This window comes from Scyliorhinus torazame, chromosome 2, assembly GCF_047496885.1.
Source record: "Scyliorhinus torazame isolate Kashiwa2021f chromosome 2, sScyTor2.1, whole genome shotgun sequence".
Taxonomy (NCBI): Eukaryota; Metazoa; Chordata; class Chondrichthyes; order Carcharhiniformes; family Scyliorhinidae; genus Scyliorhinus; species Scyliorhinus torazame.
The window spans coordinates 234,300,126-234,320,400 of record NC_092708.1 but is presented as its reverse complement, the minus strand read 5'-3'; the positions used below and the strand labels follow the sequence as shown (position 1 = coordinate 234,320,400).

Sequence of the window (20,275 nt, the reverse complement as noted above, 5' to 3'; positions counted from 1 at the left end):
TAATTTACTAGGAGGCATTGAGACATCTGATGTGATGGGAACTTGGATGTCAAGCTGTGGATATGTTCAGCAAGTGGCTAACTCAATTTATTTTAGTGTGTGCAGTAATAACCAAGCCAGGCAATTGCTTCCGCAGTGGATAAATGGAGCTCTGAGCCCTCTGCTGAGTTTTGTCAAGGAACAATCTTTAATGATGTGAGTCATTGATTGGGGTGCACCACAGCTGAAGTCCAGGTTCCCTGCGAGGCCTCACTTGTGCCAGTTTGCTGCACAAAGGCCTTGGCCGGTGGAGAAACTCATGAAATGCCTTCAGTCTTGAATGGTGTGTTGATCGGTACAGAAACAATGGAAACAGGCCCGTTAGGAATAGGTTTCTATATGTTTTATTGTCATTTCATGTTTGCCACAAACAGCACTGTATGACTTGAACAGCTTTAAATGTAAAATGGTTAGAAGGTGTACAAAAGAAGCAACTGCTAATGATTAAAAAAAGTATGTAAAAAAGCGACATCTTCAATTCAGTGTGCAAAAGGTTTCATACAGACAGAAATGCCAACTAACATTTCCTGATAAATTACTTAAATAGCTTATCTACAAAATAATGAGATCTGTTTACCTGCTTAAATGTTACAAGTTGCAACTGAAAAACCTCAATAATTTATACAAACATTTTTTAAAAAAGAGCAATGACGTACAGGAAGTTTGGGGATAATTAACCAACACCCCACAGCACAAGACAATCTGTTGTTTATAATGCTGTTTCCTTACTGGGGCAATACATTTTTCTTCTGCAAAAATAAATTTTTGACTATGTACACAGCCTTTTTTTATACTACAGTAGCTTCGAGAGACTTTAGACACGTGAGCAAGGTTTTCTGCTGCTTGATCCAAAGGTTCTTATCGATCATACAACAATGAGGTAATATTTGTACAGAGAGAAGTTTCACCTTTTTCACTTTTTGGAAAAGATATCAAGCCATGTGTACCGGGGCACAAGTGGTTGATGAAAGAAAAAAGCTTCTAGGCTCTTCTAAAAAGGGCTACTCTGTTGTTAAGCAGAATGAAGAGAATTGCATCCTAAAGCCCACAAGAAACACACTGATTACAGACTCAGAGTCCCCCACTTTCAGCTTCACCGTTGGCTGCCCTTTTCAAACAACAAGGACACAACTTTCAAACAAACAAAAATATCCTAAACTAGCGAGCATCAATACAGAACAATGTTAATAAATAATAATTGTATTTACAATCTTAACAACGCACACAAAGACTCGTGATAAACTCTCATGGATAGTCTGCCGCCTTTTTCTTTCTTTTTAAAGTGTCCTTCAATCTTATTTCATCCAGGATAAGAAAATAAATAATTGACGACATTAACAATTTTTTAAAAAATCTACAGGCAGAACAATTTGCCACTTTGGCAACAACTGGTTGAAGAGAAGAACAATCCCTATCAACTGTCTGCTTGTGCTTTTTTAACCATAGCTTTTAAAGCAAATGCCCTTTCCATGAGGCCAGCCTAGATTCTGAAGAGTGTTCTCAGACTGCTCTTGCTTGTTACCATCAGACTAGTTTTACTTGGAAGCAAAGCTGATGGCAGTCCTGTAGGAACCCTGACTATGCTTGATCTTCTACTTTTCCTCTTGGTAACAGGACCTGAAGGTACATTCTCCACCCTCTGGCTTACTATGGTCATCACTTATCTAGAGGGCTGGCTTGAATTTGGGGGAGTGGGATGGACAATTAGATTTTCACTTTGCACAGAATCAACTAGCTAGTGCTGCTGACATATGCACTATGAGAGCATTATTAATTTATTGGTAGAAGAAAACAAATAAGGTCCAGTACAAAAAAAAATGTAACAGTTCCTCCATGGTTTCTTCCAAACATATTTCAACAAACAAAAAAGACATTACAGTTCTTCTCCCCACCATTTTGTAAATTCTTTTTATGCTGTTCATTTAAACCTCATTTATCTTTTCACCATATATGGCCCTCTTTTTTAATTATTAAATAACTGTCCACAGCAGAGATAGTCTCATTAACAGTGTACAATCTCCTTCCATGGGACCTCCAGCTATGAGATGTTGTAGAACTGGAATGCCTAACGACCTGCTGAGTAAAGCTCTTTCCAGACGTAACAGAGGTATTTTTTTAATGCGATGGCGATTTGCGTTTGTCAGAAGCAAAAACAAGTTACGAGGGTTCAGTTGTGATATGGGGAGCAATTCCTTTGCAGATTTGTTGCTGTGCTCTACGTTGATTCCAGTGAGTTTCATCAGCTGATGCAGGCCAGGTGCTTTGACTCCACAAATGAAAGGAAAAACAAGGAAGAAGAAAACAATGGTCCCAGGATTTGTTCCAAGAAAAGGGAAAGGTGCAACACCAGCTTTTAAACATTTCCACATCCAGGAATGCTGACATTATGAATCTGTGGAAAGATGACAACAATGTTAGTCACAGCCTAAATCAGGAATACCGGGCTCCGATACAATATTGTTATATTTTCAGGTATACTCAGCTCTCATCATTTTTTTGTGGATTATGAAAGTTATCTTGCTATTATTAATTCTATTTTTTCCTTACAGGAAATATCTTTTCTCCATGCTGAATTAGCAAGGAACACCACATGCAATGAACCTATTAAGGATCAATACTATTTATGAAATCTGGCAGTGAGCTGGAATTCATTTTACACGTGGTAAACATGCTGCCCTTACCTCTACACTCATATTTGAGATCAGAGAAGTAAACCATTTCTTGAGAGAAGACAAAGAGACCCAACCGTCCACCAGCATAAGTCTTGTCGTAGATGGCCCCAGAGTCTGCCATGATCTTTTTCCCCTCGTACATTACAACTCTGTAGGAAGAATAACAAACAATTAGCTATAGAATGTCAGAAACATTAACTGCAGAGTTCTCCACAGTTTACAATTTATTGTTGTGATTCAATAGTCAAAACTATTCTCTAATTAGGTATAGTCAGTGATGTGGTAAAGTAACAAAGTATATGCTTTGAGCTAATTACCTGATGAATCCAGTCTTGGGTCTGTGGGTTAACTGCCATCTGTAAGCAGCCCTGTCCTTCCAACCAATGTTGCGAGGATCGTGCCACAAAGTTTGAACCTAACAGAAGATAATAAATTCAACACTTAATAGGTATGTTGGTATGGCAAAATACAAAAGGACGGCAGCGTAACAGTAGTTTTGTAATTACACTGTGCAGAGGTTAATCTTCAAGAAAAAAGAAAGGTGGCAATCTCTGTTAAACCATCCCTAACTGCAATTCTCAATGATTTTCAAAAGTCATCTAGTGCTTCTTTATCTTTATTAAAATAAATTTAGAGTACCCAATTCATTTTTTCCAATTAAGGGGCAATTTAGCATGGCCACCTACCCTGCACATCTTGGGTTGTGGGGGCAAAACTCACGCAAACACGGGGAGAATGTGCAAACTCCACACAGACAGTGACCCAGAGCCGGGATCGAACCTGGGACCTCGGCGCCGTGAGGCAGCAATGCTAACCCACTGCGCCACTATGCAGTGCCTGCTTTATCAATAGCAAGCATTATAGGGTTGTTAATTGGAGCATACTTAGGAGGCTTCGCTCAGTTGGGTAGACAGCTTGTTTGTGATACAGAGCAATGCCAGCAGCGCTGGTTCAATCCCTGTGTCGGCTGAGGTTATTCATGAAGGCTCTGCCTTCTCAACCTTGGCCCTCGCCTGAGGCATGCTGATCCTCAGGTTAAATCACCACCAGCCAGCTCTCCTCCTCAAAGGAGAAAGCAGCCTATGGTCATCTGGGACTACGGCGACTTTACTTACTTACTTAGGAGGAAAAAGATGACTTTGGAGCTATGGGTGTAAAGTTTTCTACCACGTGGATTTACCTCATGGCAATACTGGGTCTGGTGTAGACAAATTGATAGAAATTGGTTGCTGTTCTTTGTCAAAAATTTCACAACAACTATAACATGTAACTATGATAACAGTAGAAAGCGAAATTAGTGTACCGTAATTTTTTTGGTGGTCTAGCTGTTCCATGATCTAATTGAATGGTCGAACAGGCTCAATGACTGAATGACCTATGCCTGTTCAAACAAAGTATCTTACCTCCTCAGGTAAAATAATTGATTCTGTATTGATAGATACTTCAGAATAACTGTACTAATCTCTATCCTTTCATTGTGTCGCACTGCCCTGCTTCAGTTTCAAAACTTAATCTCTTGGCAGGATTACTGATTTTTACGCCAGCCTTGCTATAAGCTGTATCCATGACATTTAACCTAAATGCTACTTCAGTTGTCTGTAATGTGTGGCGCAAAACATGCATCTTGTTTCGGTATGAGATTTATACTGTGCACATAAAGTTCTCCGTACTTGTCCTGCTGTGTTCCCAGTGTGCCAGAGTGCATTACGCAAGTGCTCTCCTGGGCCAGTTGTAGAGTTCACCACTTTGATGGACAGTCCAGCATATCCCTGTGCTTTGGTTGGTGTATCAAGCCAGTAAGTCTGTGTGATCTGCTTCCACATTACCACATAGAAGCGACTGCTGGACTGATAGCCAAATACAAATCCAGCGTAGTCATCATCTCGTTCAGTATTTATGAAGAAAGTACCACTGAAGTCCACGGAATTGAATTCATCGAACCCTATTAACAAAAGAAAATAAGACAATGACCTTTATTAATAAATAATTTTCACTGGCAATCAACAGTAATTTGAATGGTATGAACCGCATTTATATTGTATGTATAAGATGGTTAGGCTCATTCAGGAACAAGCAGTTTTTAATATATTTTTGTCATTTTTATCAATGACCTAGAGGAAGGCGCAGAAGGGTGGATGAGTAAATTTGCAGACGATACTAAAGTCGGTGGTGTTGTCGATAGTGTGGAAGGATGTAGCAGGTTACAGAGGGATATAGATAAGCTGCAGAGCTGGGCTGAGAGGTGGCAAATGGAGTTTAATGTAGAGAAGTGTGAGGTGATTCACTTTGGAAGGAATAACAGGAATGCGGAATATTTGGCTAATGGTAAAGTTCTTGAAAGTGTGGATGAGCAGAGGGATCTAGGTGTCCATGTACATTGATCCCTGAAAGTTGCCACCCAGGTTGATAGGGTTGTGAAGAAGGCCTATGGAGTGTTGGCCTTTATTGGTAGAGGGATTGAGTTCCGGAGTCGGGAGGTCATGTTGCAGCTGTACAGAACTCTGGTACGGCCGCATTTGGAGTATTGCGTACAGTTCTGGTCACCGCATTATAGGAAGGACGTGGAGGCTTTGGAGCGGGTGCAGAGGAGATTTACCAGGATGTTGCCTGGTATGGAGGGAAAATCTTATGAGGAAAGGCTGATGGACTTGAGGTTGTTTTCGTTGGAGAGAAGAAGGTTAAGAGGAGACTTAATAGAGGCATACAAAATGATCAGTGGGTTGGATAGGGTGGACAGTGAGAGCCTTCTCCCGCGGATGGAAATGGCCGGCACGAGGGGACATAACTTTAAACTGAGGGGTAATAGATATAGGACAGAGGTCAGAGGTAGGTTCTTTACGCAAAGAGTAGTGAGGCCGTGGAATGCCCTACCTGCTACAGTAGTGAACTCGCCAACATTGAGGGCATTTAAAAGTTTATTAGATAAACATATGGATGATAATGGCATAGTGTAGGTTAGATGGCTTTTGTTTCGGTGCAACATCGTGGGCCGAAGGGCCTGTACTGCGCTGTATTGTTCTATGTTCTATGTTCTAATTCACGGGATGTTGATGACGTTAGCTGGGCCAACATTTATTCCCATCTCTAATTGCCCTTGAGGAAGCAGTGGTGAGCTGCCTTCGTGAACTGCTGCAGTCCATGTGGTATAGGTACACCAACAGAGCTGTGCACAACTCACAAGTTACCTTTGTAATGTCTCAACTAAAAGAAAGCACCATCTTACTGTTTTTTAATTCGTTAACAATGTCAATCATCTACATCAAGAAAGTGAATACTGAATTGTATTGTCTATATAGAACATGTGGATAACACTAACTTTTCACATCACTTCTGTTTAATATAGGCTAACTTCTGTCATAAAATATAAAATACTAAGTGCTGTAATGAACAGCAATGTATAATTTTACACTGGGATTGTTAAATACTTCTTTAGTTCCAAAGAAGTCATATTGGACTTGAAACATTAACTCTGGGTGGGATTCTCTGTCCCTCCAGCCAGCCAATGAGATTTCCCATTGTGGGCAGCCCCACGCCGTTGGGAAATCCCTGGGTGTGGGTGCGCTGCCAGTGTAACGGAGAATCCCAACAGCGGAGAATCCAGCTCTCTGTTTCTCTCTCCACAGTTGCATCCAGCCGTGCTGAGTTTTACTTGCACTTTCTGTTCTTATGTCAGATCTCCAGCATCTGCAGTATTTTGCTTTTATGTTAAGCACTATAAATTGTAAATTTTAATAGACATGGATTGAAAATTTGCCTGGTGCTATAAGTAAATAGTTAAGAATGATGGCAATGAAATCACAGCCTTTCTTGAAATTTATTCCCATGTGAACAAAGGAAAGTGGTTGACTGCAGTCCTTAACAAAACAGCTCTTATAGGAGAGACAGTCAACTCACTGAGACAAATTTTGAGAAATGGGTGATTGGGGTGGATGGGGAAGTGGAAGGAACTCAGGTGCCCTGTGACACCCAAAGCTCAACCTGATGCTATTTCAGGAAGGTGTCTAAATAGCGAAGAGCCTGGCCACCTGAAATATGCATGGTGACGGCTTACAGTAGTACGAAACTGGCTTCAAAATGCAGGTACAAGATCAGTGGAGTCTGATCCGCAGGCTCCATAGAAAGGCTTCAAAGGAAAACTGAAGAAAATTTTATTTTTACATCTTTGTGGGATTCTGAGCCCAGAAATAAAGACTTTAACCCGCTGTTCATGCCTAAGAGGGTCTTTCCCATCTCCTACTCCCCCTCCCCAAAATCTGTCCAGAACTCCTGCACCCAGATGCAATCTTCCAACTGACTCTGGGAGAGACCTGGCCAAATTTCTGCATTGTCCAATTGCTAGTGCCAAGCAGGGGCTGTCCGCTTGCCAGCTGCCAAATGCCAGTGGTATTTTAAATGAAGCCCAAAGCTGAATTTGGCCTGGGCCTCAGGATGGTATATAGTGCATGGAGTCATTGCTCTGCCACCTTTGCACCCATTCCTGCACAAACAGAATATTCCAGCCATAGCCGGGTGACTTATCACTGTCTTTTCAAATATGTGTGTATGGTATATGCCCACTCACCTACAGCAATGCCAGGGTCACAATTAACAGTCTGTACCAACTCTTTGCCTTTATGTCTGACCACCCAGTTGGGGTCAATTTGGGATGTTCCTTTAGGATCCAATGGTACCATTTGGAATTTGCGGAAGTCGGTCTCGGTGATTTCAAAGTTTTCAGGACAAACATCATAGATATCCAGGATATTGTCCCCATCAAAATCATCCTTACAAGCATCTCCTCGTCCATCACCTGATGAAAAGAGAAGTGATATTCTTCAGTCAAAGTAAAGTATCCTCAAAAAGTAACTGAATACTTTTTTCATTAGCCTCCATTGTCAATTGATTCCAGTTTTTAATAAAAATGATAACAATAATATTACTAACATAGAATTATTATTCTCTTACCATCAGAATCGGTTTGGTCGGGATTGGCTTTCAACCTGCAATTGTCCTTCTCATCAGGAATACCATCATTATCATCATCGTGATCACAGACATCACCCTTTCCATCCTTGTCGTGATCTGCTTGGTTGGAATTGGGGATGTAGGGGCAGTTATCCAGATTGTTCTGGTGACCATCTTCATCAATATCCTGGTTATTATCACATTTATCTCCCACAAGGTCAGAGTCTGAATCAGTCTGAAATTAGATAACATATTAATCCGTATTTGACAGTCTATATTTTGTAGCAATGTTCTGAATAATCAAATATAGAAATAACCCAAGACAAGGAGGTTTCAAATTAATTTTTACAAGCCCAAAATGCATCCATATGTCCTTGGAACTGTACATGTATTGTACCGGTACAGTGTTGTGCTACTCTGATCTTGATGCAACACCTGTACAGCTGGATACATGTAAGGTTGACACCTGACTATGTAAATTGGTTTTACTATGCTCTTACAATTACATGGACTGAAGCTCATTAGATTCTGCCTTTTGTATTGCTCATGTTCCTGGCAACATATTCATGCTGCAAAAGTTGAAATGCCAACCGTTTCTGCTCCTTATTTTACAGATTGTATTTTATAACAATTTTGATTGCTGTGTGGTGTGTGGACCATTGCTTCTTTCTGTTCACTCAAATGGAGTGAAGTAATAAATCTTGGATTATTATAATGGGCCAGAATAATGCACACTTCAACAGAAAACATCTGTCTGATGGCGGTCTTGTGGTGCAGTGAGTAGCGTCCCCACTCAGACAGATGCTCTGGATTCAAGTCACATGCCAGAAATTGATGGCCCAGGAAGGTGTGTTCCTGATACAGCCAAACAGGTAACTTTCAAATCCTTCCAACACACACCAATGGCAGGCGGTAAGAGCAGGAGAGATTCCTGGTTAGTCATATGGTGGAAAGAAATTGGAGCCTCTACCCTCACTATTCACAGCTCCAGACTATAACTGGCATGTAAAAGTACAGATTTCACAGCACATCAACTCCTTGGAGGAGCTGGTTGGCTGAACGGCAAGTGTGGAACACATTGGTGTCACCAGTATGGGGCATGGCAAGGTGAGACGGACCTGTCTTCGAGCAAAATAAAACATGATTTATCTGCAATCTTCCTAAAAAAAGGATTTTGTTTGTAGGACAATGGATTTTTGTTCCTATCCTCAACAGAATAACCTAAACTGTCATTAAAGAAACAATATTGCTTTTAAATCTCCCCTATGCCACCTCATAACAACCAGCATTCTATTAAAAGCATCAGGTGTGAAATGAAATGAATGAAATGAAAATCGTTTATTGTCACAAGTAGGCTTCAAATGAAGTTACTGTGAAAAGCCCCTAGTCGCCACATTCCGGCGCCTGTTCGGGGAGGCTGTTACGGGAATTGAACCGTGCTGCTGGCCTGCCTTGGTCTGCTTTCAAAGCCAGCGATTTAGCCCTGTGCTAAACAGCCCTGTGATAAACAGCTAAACAGATGTGCTGTTGGACAAAAATCTTGAACACTGCAACACAAAAGTGTTGAAGTACTGGTTTCCCTGGGACCTAGTGGAAGATGCCACTGATTGGCATGTAAAAGCAAAACAATTTAAAGCCCAAATTTGTGGTGATTACATGGACGCAATCCAAAACTCTCCAGATAGAGGCTGACGTCACGCTACAACTTAATCTTGTATTCTCAGGGTGGAATTTAATCTCATCAAAAGCCTTATTGCCGTGCCTGTCCATTATTAACTGACAGAGAGAATAGAAGTTAACCCAGCACCAGGGAGAGCTACAATCATCTCGACAAAAGTAAACAGGCTAAATGGTTGGAATTTAACAATTACATCTTCATTAGCAATGCATGTTGATTTCCATAGCTGCCTTGAATTTTACTTCAGATTCCATAGATACCATTGCTGATTGCAGGCAGAACTCATTAACCATAATCACTACAGCTTTCAAATATTCATTATTTAATTAATGTCTAGGCTACCTCAGATATCCAAGTAAAAGGAAGCACTTGAAAGATACGTTTGTTTAAAATAAATACTCTTAATCCAATCTTACAGTAACATTCTTGTTGGTGAGTATTAGTTTAAAACTGAGAAAGACTTACTTGTTCTGGATTGTGTTCTAGTGGGCAGTTATCACACTGATCACCAACTCCATCTAAATCGGTGTCCCTCTGGTCAACATTGTAAACATAAGGGCAGTTGTCCTTCTCATTCAGAATACCTGGAAATCAAAACCATTAGTAGCAATATTGTTCAGAAAAATGTGAAACTTTAGAGTTGACCTCCATTATTATACTAAAACGAACAACAATTTTCCAGGTACTTCCACGCTTGAGGGTGTGGTGGAGGCAGGTTCAATTGAAGCATTCAGAAGGGAATTAGACTTTTGTTTGGAAAGGAAGAATGTGCAGTGGTACATCATCACATTCACCTTCCCTCCTGACCTTCCGAAAGGTCAAATATCCCTGAGTATTAAATTTCCAGTTTTGATCTCCTTGCAACCATGGGGTGAATTCTACTCCTCACCAGCCGCGTGTTCCTTGGTGGTGCACCGTCGCTGGCAGTAGGATTCTCCGTTCCTGTGTTGGAAAATGGGATTTCCCATTGTAGCTACCCCACGCTGCCAGGAAACCTGCAGGCAGGGCTGCACTGCTGGGAGAACAGAGAATCCTACCGGTGGAAAATTCACCCCCATGTTTCCGTAATGGCTATGAGATCATATCCATTTCCCTCAATTTGTGCCATCAGTTTGTCTACCTTATTCCGAATGCTACAGGGTTCAAATTTAAAATAATTTGCAAAATACGGATGTGTTTTTTTGCACATCGTATTGTGAAATGGGACACGCTGTCTGAAAGGGCCATGCTAGCAGATTCATTTGTGACTTTCGAAACGGAATTAGATAAATATTTTAAGAGGAAATCTTGGTGAGGCTGTGGGTTAAGAGTAGGTACAGAGGACTAATTAGGTAACTCTTTCAAAGAAGCCAGCATAACCATAATAGGTCAAATAGCCTCTCTCCCAGTTATGTTTCAAAGCCTTTACTACTAATGTCAAAATATAATCATTTACAAGCTTTAATTTACAAATAGAGCATTCTTACCATCTCCATCAATATCTATGGCACAAGCATCTCCCTCTCCATTCGCATCAGTGTCTGCCTGGTCAGGGTTATTGTCGTAAGGGCAGTTGTCGCAGCGATCTCCAACATCATCCCGGTCATAATCATACTGGCGAGGATTGAATAAGAATGCGCAGTTGTCCTGAAGAATAAGTTGTCAGACAATTAGACGGAAATAAAAGTTTCAAATAAAAGAAAAGGAAGGATAATGTTCACATGAATTTATAAAGTGGTTGTTTCAAAGTCCTTTATTATTCAACTGAAACTTAGAGGCATGACTATGGACACCCAGGTGTCAAATAGCTGGAACAGAATCTCAAAGGTTAGTGTTTGCTTGCTGAAGCTCTTTCGTGTCTCACAGAATCTTTTGATATGCATGTGAGTATGAAAACACAAAGGGTAAAGTCAGAAGAAAGCTTCCTTTGAATGGTATTGCACTGAGAGTAGGTTTCTCAGGTACCCGAGACAAGGCCCAGACAGTTTTGCCAGCTGCGTGCTATGTGTATAGGTTGCATAGCTTTCTGTGAGTCTCGCCTTCATTCTGCAGGAGAGATGTTTTTTCTCTGAATTAATGTCATAGGTCGGAATGTGTTTTTTGTTAGTATTGTCTACACTTCCAGAATTGCACAGAGTAGAATATCTTCCTCTCATAACTTACTCTCTCATCTGGAATGCCATCATTATCATCATCGTTATCGCAGGCATCGCCAACTCCATCCTTATCGTGATCTTCTTGCCCAGAGTTGGGGAGGGTTGGGCAATTGTCCTGTAAATGGAAAAGGGATTGTTTTGTAGATGTGCATTATATCGCTGTTCAAAGACATGTCAATTTAATACCACGGAAAGAACTTTCTTTGATTCCACTTTAAAAGCCAGCTGTCTAACGAAAAATGTTCGGTTTGCACATCCAAGCAGAAGTCTTTTGTAACAAATGATAACTACAGGCTGACAGAAATGTATTTTCAATCCACACCCTGTCTTTTCCCTGGCATAATATAGATTTATCACACCAAAAATTGACAAGTTAATTCCACATGTGATATTTTAGTACTCATCTTTCTGTTTGTAGTGCACATTTAGTACATCAATGCTATTTGTCCCAAGGGTATAAAAAATGTTGCCTTTATTGTAAAAGCCGTGTATTAGAAGACAGCAGCCTACCACATATTTCAACTAAGGCACCATAATTAACCCAAGACTATGCTTACTCGGTAATGAGTCTGAGATGGTTAAAACAAAAGTCAGGCAGCTCCAAGCAATGACAGCTTACCTTTTTACAGTGGTAAGTAGCATTGACTACACAGGTGAGATCTTCATTTGGCCAACCATCCAAGTCAGTATCTTCTCCACAGATGATGCCATTGCCAGCAAAGCCAGGCCTGCACTCACAACGGAACATCTGGTCACTAAAGATACCAAGGTAAATACATTTGGCATGCTTGTTGCAGTTGTGCGTCCCCTCTTTGCAGGGGTTACGTGGCTCACAGACCTAAAACAAACAAAACATATTCATTTGATTATCTGAATTTCACAGCTTAACAATATTTTAAGGCAGTGTCTTGCCTTGCAGATTGATTTATATTTCAGTGCAATGTTAGCTGACACAAAAAATTGGGTCACTTGTTAATTGCAATTTATTTTATACTGTATGCAACGAGAGAGTTTAAAAAAAACTTATTCTCTCTTAGTATGTGGCCGATGCTGGCAAGGCCAGCATAATAATAATAATAATCTTTTATTGTCACAAGTATGAAGTTACTGTGAAAAGCCCCCAGTCGCCACATTCCGGCGCCCGTTCGGGTAAGTCAGTACGGGAATTGAACCCGTGCTGCTGGCCTTGTTCTGCATTACAAACTAGCTGTCTAGCCCACTGAGCTAAATCGGCCAGTTTTGCCCATTCCTAATTGCACTTGAATTAAGTGGCTAGCTGGGTCATTTCAGTGGGCAGTCAACCACATTTCTGTGGGTTTGGAGTCACATTTAGGCCAGACCAGGTAAGGATGGCAGATTTTCTTCACTAAAGGACATTAGTGAACCACATGGGTTTTTAATGGCAGTCGATGATAGTTTTATGGGCACAATTGCTTTTTCAATTCCAGAGTTTTAACTCCACCAGCTGCCATGGGTTTTGAAGCCATGTTCTTACATCCTTAGCTGTGGCATTACTATCCCCCCTTAAATTACTCTATGAGATCCTTTACCTACACCCAAGCAGACAGATGGGGTCTTGGTTTAACATCTCATCTGAAAGGTAGCACATGTTCCAAACTCCCTCAGTACTGTACTGGAGCATCAGCCTTGATTTGTGTGCTCAAGCAGAGGTGGGATTTGAACACAGACCCTTTTGATTCATAGGCAAGTGTGCTGCCAACTGAGCCACAGTTGATATCCGAAGCATGGACCAGTTAATGATTTAATCTCACCTGTTTGTTCTTCGTAGCCTCCGCAATGCCCCTACCAAATGGTTGAGTACCGGTGTATCGTGGTGGGCAGGATAGACAGTGGTAACCTGGCTCTGAGTTTTCACACCTCTGCTCTCCATTGACTTTAAAGCAGGCGTCAGGCACTTCTGTGCACTGTAAGAGATTTAAAAATAATTGATATATCGGACTAGAATCTACAATGAACCCAAAACATAAAGTTAATTCCACAGGACAGTACCTCATTAATATCCTCGCAGTGAATACCATCTCCACTGTAACCACGGGGGCAGGGACCACACTTCCATGAGCCATCCGAGAAGCTGGTACATTTGCTTTGAGCAAAGCATGGATTTGATAGACATCCATCTGAAATTCAGATCATTTACATGTGAGCCATTGACTGTAAGGTATACACCATCAGCAGACATAATGGCAACAAGAATCAAAACTCCTTTGTTGCTAAAGTGTAGACACTATGAAAATATATAGACTTACCAATTGGGCACTCCAGTTTGCTGCATAGCTGAGTCTCCCTCGATTCACCCACACAGTTTTTGCCTTCATATTTAGGTGTTGGACTGTCGCAAAGACGTGTACGTTTCTGTATTCCTCCCCCACAGGTAATGGAACAAGAGTCCCACGGTGACCAGACACCCCAATTTCCATCAACTGAAACATGGAATGAAATGCTTTGAGGATCTTGCATGAGGCATATATTCTACAATTTGGTTTTCAGAAACTGCTTGGAATATGATTTCATATATGAACTATGTGGTCCAAAATTCTTTAGCCAAAACAAATACTCACTTGGGCATGGGACCTGTTCACATTTTTCAGTTTCCCTCTTCTGTCCCACACACTCTTTTCCACCCATTTGTGGCATTGGGGAGTTACACAGGCGAATCCGAGTGATCACACCAGCTCCACAGCTCACTGAGCAGGAAGACCAAGGGGACCAATAACTCCAACCACCATCTTGTTTGACTGGGACAAGAGGAAAATATTAACAATCACTGTTTTGCTGAACATTGTAGGACACGTAGGCTACTCTCTTTTACGTAGTTCAATGGTGAGAGGACAAAGCAAGAATTAAACCAACATTTTACATAGGTGCACGTTAAGGAAACTTAGATGTGTGTCAATTATAGCAATACTTAAACTATCCATTTTATGTTGCACTTAGTGGTACACTAAGGCAGACATTTGTCTGTATCCATAGCTGGTTATTCCTGGAACAAGTCGCTCGAGGCTTATAGTTTGAGGGGCACCACTCCCCATCAAGCATGACTGACCAGGAGTCTCTCCCACTCTTACCACCTGTCATTGGCGTGTTTGGAAGGATTTGCAGGTTGGCCGCAATATGAGCGCACCTTCCTTGGCCATCAAGATCTGGGGTGGGACTTGAATCTGGAGCTTCTGGTTCAGAGGCAGGGACTCTACCAATTGCGCCACAAGACCCCCACAGTTATTGGTTTTGATCATTTTCATTCCAGCTCTCTTTAACTGTAAACTATCAGTTGACATTTTATATGGTGGAGACTTGACTTTGTGAAGCAGTAGTTTCTCTGAACTGGCTTAGCTTGGTTAGTCCGGGATGTTGCTTTTGTGCAAAATGCAAGAAATATAACAGTGTACCCACGCGGACAGGTGAGCTGATTTTTAAAATTAAACACCACTATTTTATTGCCTTGGTGCATACAAGCAAAGTAGTAACTGGCGTTGGGGTGCGTGGGGATGGCATGGTGCCAGGGAGGGCAGTGGTGGGGAACGAAACTCACATCTCTTGTCACATTCTTCTAAGTGGCAGCTGCGAGTCTGAACAGAGGTTCCATGACAGTCACTATTAATCCGATCACAGGAGCGACCTCGCTGCTGGGTTCCAATTCCACAGGTAACTGAACAATGTGTCCATTCAGACCACGGAGACCAACCAGCCTCGGATTCATTTGGAATTGCTGTGGAAAATTAAGCACACGTCAACAGCAGTCTCAGAATGAAAGAGGTTTATTGCACCTTGTGCTATAGAGTGCCCTGGGATAATATATAAAATGCAAACCAACCATATTCTACTGTCTGTACATGTTTCCTTTTGTGTCAAATGCACTTGCTCCTAGCAACTGTGAACACCTACATACTGTACTTAGGTGAAACCTGCTAGCTCTCTAACTCTCAACCCTCATTGTGCTTAGTTTGTGACGATGAGTGTTTAATCCATACCAAAACATCAAGCGACAGACAATCTCTTATCACCTTGGTTTGGGTACGTCAGGCATCATTCAGACTTAATATCATTATGCATAATGCGTACAGTATTCCAAAACTCTAGTTATTTTGCTTTCTAGCCTTCAAACCTCTGCTGCCCAATTTCTTATGGTGTTTCCTACGGATACGACTGTCCAAATATTTATTGGGCAACATTTCATGAATTGTCCCCAACTGAATCCAATAAATTCCACGATCAGAAAACAAAAGGTACTTTCATTTAATGGGAATTTCAACACTAGTTATTTTCTGCCCAGTCTGACAGTTTATAAAACTTTTCGTCTTTTTTAAACTGCTCCCCTCACCGACAAAGAACCAACCTATTCATAGGATGTATTGGCTGGCAACATGGCTGGCCTGTGCCAACATTACTCACTCAATAGTTTGCTGGTGCCAGTAACTCTGCCTGCAACACTCCCCTCTCTTCCCCAATTGGGGAACTGAGGGTTATGGAAGGAAGGCAGGAAAGTAGACTTAGTGAGTGTTAAATCAGCCATGATCTTATTAAATGGCAGGGCAGGCTCAAGTTCCTATTTTTTTGTATGGCCATCCCACACCACTCCATCCCTCTTATACTTAAACACATCAGTGCTTCAGTTATATGCTTCTTAGAATTTAGATCAGTTTCACCAGGACTTACATGGACATCGGGCACAGCATTCCCCATCTGGGACTACAGCGTCAGCACATGACACAGTAGGGCAGGAAATCCTTTGGCAAAAGGTGACAGATGACTGAAAAGGGGAAGGGAAAAAAAAGTGAGCGAGCAACCTTAGAGACAGAATGTTTTTTTGAGCAAATGTCTGGCAACTATGCCATTGGCAAAGCATCCTTGCAAAAGCAAAGTAACAGCAGCTGGTTAAAATCACATTTTATCTTTCCAACTCTGTGTTTGCTTGTTGACTTCGACCACCAGCTAGGGAGTGATGGAGGCTGAATAATGTTGTGCATTATTGTAACAGTTGGGAGTCAGGAAATGTAGCTTTTAACAATAGCTTGCTCAGAAAGCATGCGCGGGATGAAATATTATTTGGTCCATCCCACATACTTGGCTGATTTACATCATTATTGGGCAACACACAGGAACCTTTCAATTATCCACAAATTTACTCCCAGATAAGAGTTACAAAGATTGTGGCTTTCACATTCCTTTTTGGAAAAAAGGTTTCAGTGTAGTTCCAAACTTTAGTCCAGCTCGTATTTGGCACAGACCTTTTCCTCTTGAGAACCTTGCTCCAGACAGTGTTTTCATACAAATGCTGCTCAAAAACTAACAACAATCTGCTGGCTGCGTACAAGTAGTCCCCATACCCAAAGCTATTGATATTTTTTGAACTGTTGCTGCAGCATTGGCAATGGGCCTAGCCACTGCTGGAGGTGCAGTGATTGAATCCAATGTAACCAAAACCTGCTGAATGATCGCTACACATATTATAATGAAATCTTTGCTAAAGTTGTGTTTGAAAAAGCAAGCTAAACTCTTGGATCAAATGTTGCACGCTTTTACCTGACATGTGCAGTCGGTGCAGTTGTCCACTTTCCATTGGTCTCTGTCTTTGTAGGTCATGCCGTTGTGAATACAGCTGCCTGTTGGTTTGATTCCAATCGTTTGGGCAATTAATTCATTTTCTGCCGTCTAGTGGATGGGAGGCAAGGACAGTTACTGACGACCCATACATATTGGAGAAAGTAACTTACAGAAGACACAATTCCTTTCAATCCCTTACCACTTTTTGGACATTGTCAACCAGTTGAGTGACCATGGTTCTGAGGGCCTGGAGTTCGGTGAACATGTTGGACAGTTCCTCGCAGGAGATGCCACAGACCTTCTGAAGGTCTTTGATTTTGTGACTATCAAAATAGGTCCTGATGGCTGGACTTGCGGAGCCGGCAATAGGTAAAGAGAGAATCCCTCGAGAAGCTACAAAAAAAAGGAGCAGCTTTATCAAGCCACCATACAGTGCAAGCCATTCTCCAAAGTTTCAGCAAGACCAGTGGGTAGGTAAATTGGATGGGAGTTATATTTCTAACAGTACACGGGGTTAATTTGTTTAACCTCTACACAGACTGACTCAGTACCTTCCCACTCACAAAATACAGGAACAACTAAAATAATCCTGTGCCTCAGTCACGCATTCAGACAATGGCTGCTGCTGGACTAATTATGTTACAATCCCAAAGCCCAGTTTACCAAATATAAGGCAATAGTGTGACTATTCTGGGGGTGGCGGAGGCTCTGAGCGGGTATCCCCCACAGTCGCTGTGAGCTGAAAGGTTGGGCTAACCTTCGATGAGGCTGACTTGACTTGCTGCTACAACGTTTTAATACATGACATTGACAGAATGCTAAAGCGCGGAGGGACAACAGTGCCACTGCCTCCCAGTGTTCCCGGAATGCCGGCAGCCCGGGACAGACCCATGTTAAATAAATACTTACAACTGGAGCAGCCCTTATTCGTCAGGATCGTCTCCATATTGGTCCCAAACACAAAACGCACATTCTGCAGGACTCCCTGTGCCAGACAGGAAAAAAATACAGGCAAAGTTGGAGCTACTGGAAAGTTAGCCACAAATAACCAGGGTGTGTTTCCCCCAACTTGTTCAGCGACACGGCAACGTGAAGTTCAACATTTTAACATCTGAACATGAGAACTCTCGTCACCTTCATGTTATATGAAGTTTTCTCTCTGCTCCTTAAAAATAAGGATTCAGGGAAACATTTTGAACTATTTGGTGCAGATTTCTCTTTACTTTTACAATGCAAACCATCCATTGAGATGCAGTCTCTCTCTCTCCCTGTCCCAGTCTGCCTGCTCCTCCCTCTTCTATCTGATTATGTTGTGTGAATCCCTGCTATCTGTTCCCCTCTCTCTCACACACACACTCACCTGGAAGTTGTTCCTGAGACCCATTCCTCCTTTGGCCAGCCTCAGCCTGTAGTCTCCATGCCTCAGCACCTTGTGAATAGCCTCCTCCAGCTCCACCCTGTTGACCTTCTCACAGCCCACGTACAGAGTGGCCACGTCCTCCTGCACGAAGAGGGTGAGGTTCTTCCAGCGGGCATTGGCCAGGTGGGCATCGGTGATGGAGACCATGCTCTGCTTGCCCGCGATGGTGATGGTCAGGTCCAGCGTGTTCGCCTTCCCGTTCGACAAGATCTCGAAGATGCGAGAGCCCCCCAGCGTGTCGATGGCCACCAAGGTGCCCCGGCTCTTCTTCACCTGGCGCAGGGTGGCGAGGAAGATGAAGCCCTTCTCCTGCTGGATGTGGTCGATCAGCTCACTGAAGCTGTTGTCTGAAGCCGGCTCAATGATGTCGGGGTTGAGGATCCTATAGGCTGGGCTGCTGGGCTCGGGACCTCTCACCATGTGCACTCCAACATGTTTGCGAGACAGCCCAGTGATATCGAACAAGTCAAAGACCCCGTCGTCCACTCCGGCGTCTGTCAGAGGGAGGGGAGAAGGGGAAGCGGGAGGCAGAGGAGGAGGACAGGGTTAAAAAGGTGCTGGGAAATCAATAGCAGGAGAGCCCAGTCCTGCTGCCCCTAACCCACATGCACTGCACAACAAACTAAAGGGACGCAAACTCACCTTGAATCCTCTTGGGCGAGCAGACAACAATCATCAGAAGAAGAAGCGGAAAACCTCCTTGCAGTGGCTTCATTTTGAGAAGAGGAACTTACAACCTAACATAAAAGAAAGGTGAGAGGAGAAACCCCTTTTGGTTTTAGCTGCATACACTTTCCAGCAATACAATCATTGAAATTGCAGTCGCGAGAGATAAGTACACTTTCACTGACCGGTACAGGAGCCTTTTCAATCTTGGAATGAACATGCAGCAGTAATAGCTCCGCGTGAGGTGAAAGGAAGTTCCCAAATCCGAATTGCAGCGAGACTGTCTGCAGATCTGGTAGCTTGACTTCTGCAACAAGCTCGAGACGTTACTTGTTTTCCCTCTCTCTTAACTTTCCACCTCCCAGCTCTCTTCCCACCTCCCAGCTATCTATGGGTGCCCGAGACCGATGCTACTGTGGAGCTGCAGTGTGCCCTTCCTTTAAATACCCTCTCACATTCCTCTCCTCCAGCCTCTGCCAATCGCTGGCTGCCTGGGAGGAAGCGAGCTTGTGTTTATCCAGTTACCTCACAACAAGCGGGATACAGTTCCAAAGCAGCCGGACCGCAACCAGGAAAGCAATTAGGCGGATTCCGCTGGAGCCAGGCCAAAATACTCAAATAATATCACCGAGAGGTACTAGCCAGAGTCAGCACCTCCCCCTGGCCTGACCCAGGCAGCCCTGTTCAACACACACACTTCATTTAGCAAAACGTTAGAAACACGTGTTAAAATAGCTTTTAATTTTTCTAGAACAGGAGTGTGATGGTGTGGGTTGAGAATTTTTTTAAAAACACATTGTGTATCTCAAGCAAATGAAAGATGTGTTTTAATACTTCCAAGGATTCCAGTTTGCAAGCAAGTGGAGAGAATAGGTGCAGAGGTTTGTGGGCTGTTATTATCAGACTGCCCACCAGGGGGGAGTGTGGCGTTTCATTTCGAGTGTCTTTGAGTGGGGTTTTCGGCTCAGAAAGTGTCTCACCTTCCAGACAGTGAGAGTGTCTCACACCCCATAGTCCAAACTGCACTTGATCATCCCTCAGACCACCAGTACTTGCCTTTTGAGTACATGTGCTGCTTGATATATCTCAGTCGTGCAAACAGAGAAAAATATGTAACTTTCCCCTATTTCCGTGCAATAATGTCTTTCCTTCACTTGGG

At 42.5% G+C, this 20,275-nt stretch overlaps 1 protein-coding gene across 1 annotated transcript; it reads right to left on the bottom strand.

Annotated features, from left to right (window-relative positions):
* Nucleotides 1-367: 367 nt before the first annotated feature.
* On the bottom strand, nt 368-19,539 carry thbs1b (thrombospondin 1b). The gene is made up of 22 exons (XM_072485021.1): nt 19,302-19,539; nt 19,093-19,187; nt 18,391-18,944; nt 17,940-18,015; nt 17,230-17,423; nt 17,010-17,138; nt 16,143-16,236; nt 15,019-15,195; nt 14,048-14,224; nt 13,736-13,909; nt 13,479-13,606; nt 13,241-13,393; nt 12,088-12,306; nt 11,476-11,583; nt 10,800-10,959; nt 9,799-9,917; nt 7,656-7,890; nt 7,273-7,500; nt 4,382-4,653; nt 3,029-3,126; nt 2,721-2,860; nt 368-2,431 (listed from the first exon to the last, which is right to left on the bottom strand). The coding sequence occupies exons 2-22, from the start codon at nt 19,163-19,165 to the stop codon at nt 2,424-2,426; spliced, it is 3,516 nt and encodes a 1,171-aa protein (XP_072341122.1). The 5' UTR covers nt 19,166-19,187; nt 19,302-19,539; the 3' UTR covers nt 368-2,423.
* Between the last annotated feature and the right edge of the window lie 736 nt (nt 19,540-20,275).

Excerpts from the sequence above, each read along its gene's own strand:
- thbs1b (XM_072485021.1), bottom strand. The coding sequence starts at position 19,165 with ATGAAGCCACTGCAAGGAGGTTTTCCGCTTCTTCTTCTGATGATTGTT. Across the intron at positions 17,139-17,229 it reads TTGACAATGTCCAAAAAGTG|ACGGCAGAAAATGAATTAAT; the intron begins GTAAGGGATTGA and ends CCCATCCACTAG. Across the intron at positions 16,237-17,009 it reads GCACCGACTGCACATGTCAG|TCATCTGTCACCTTTTGCCA; the intron begins GTAAAAGCGTGC and ends TCCCCTTTTCAG.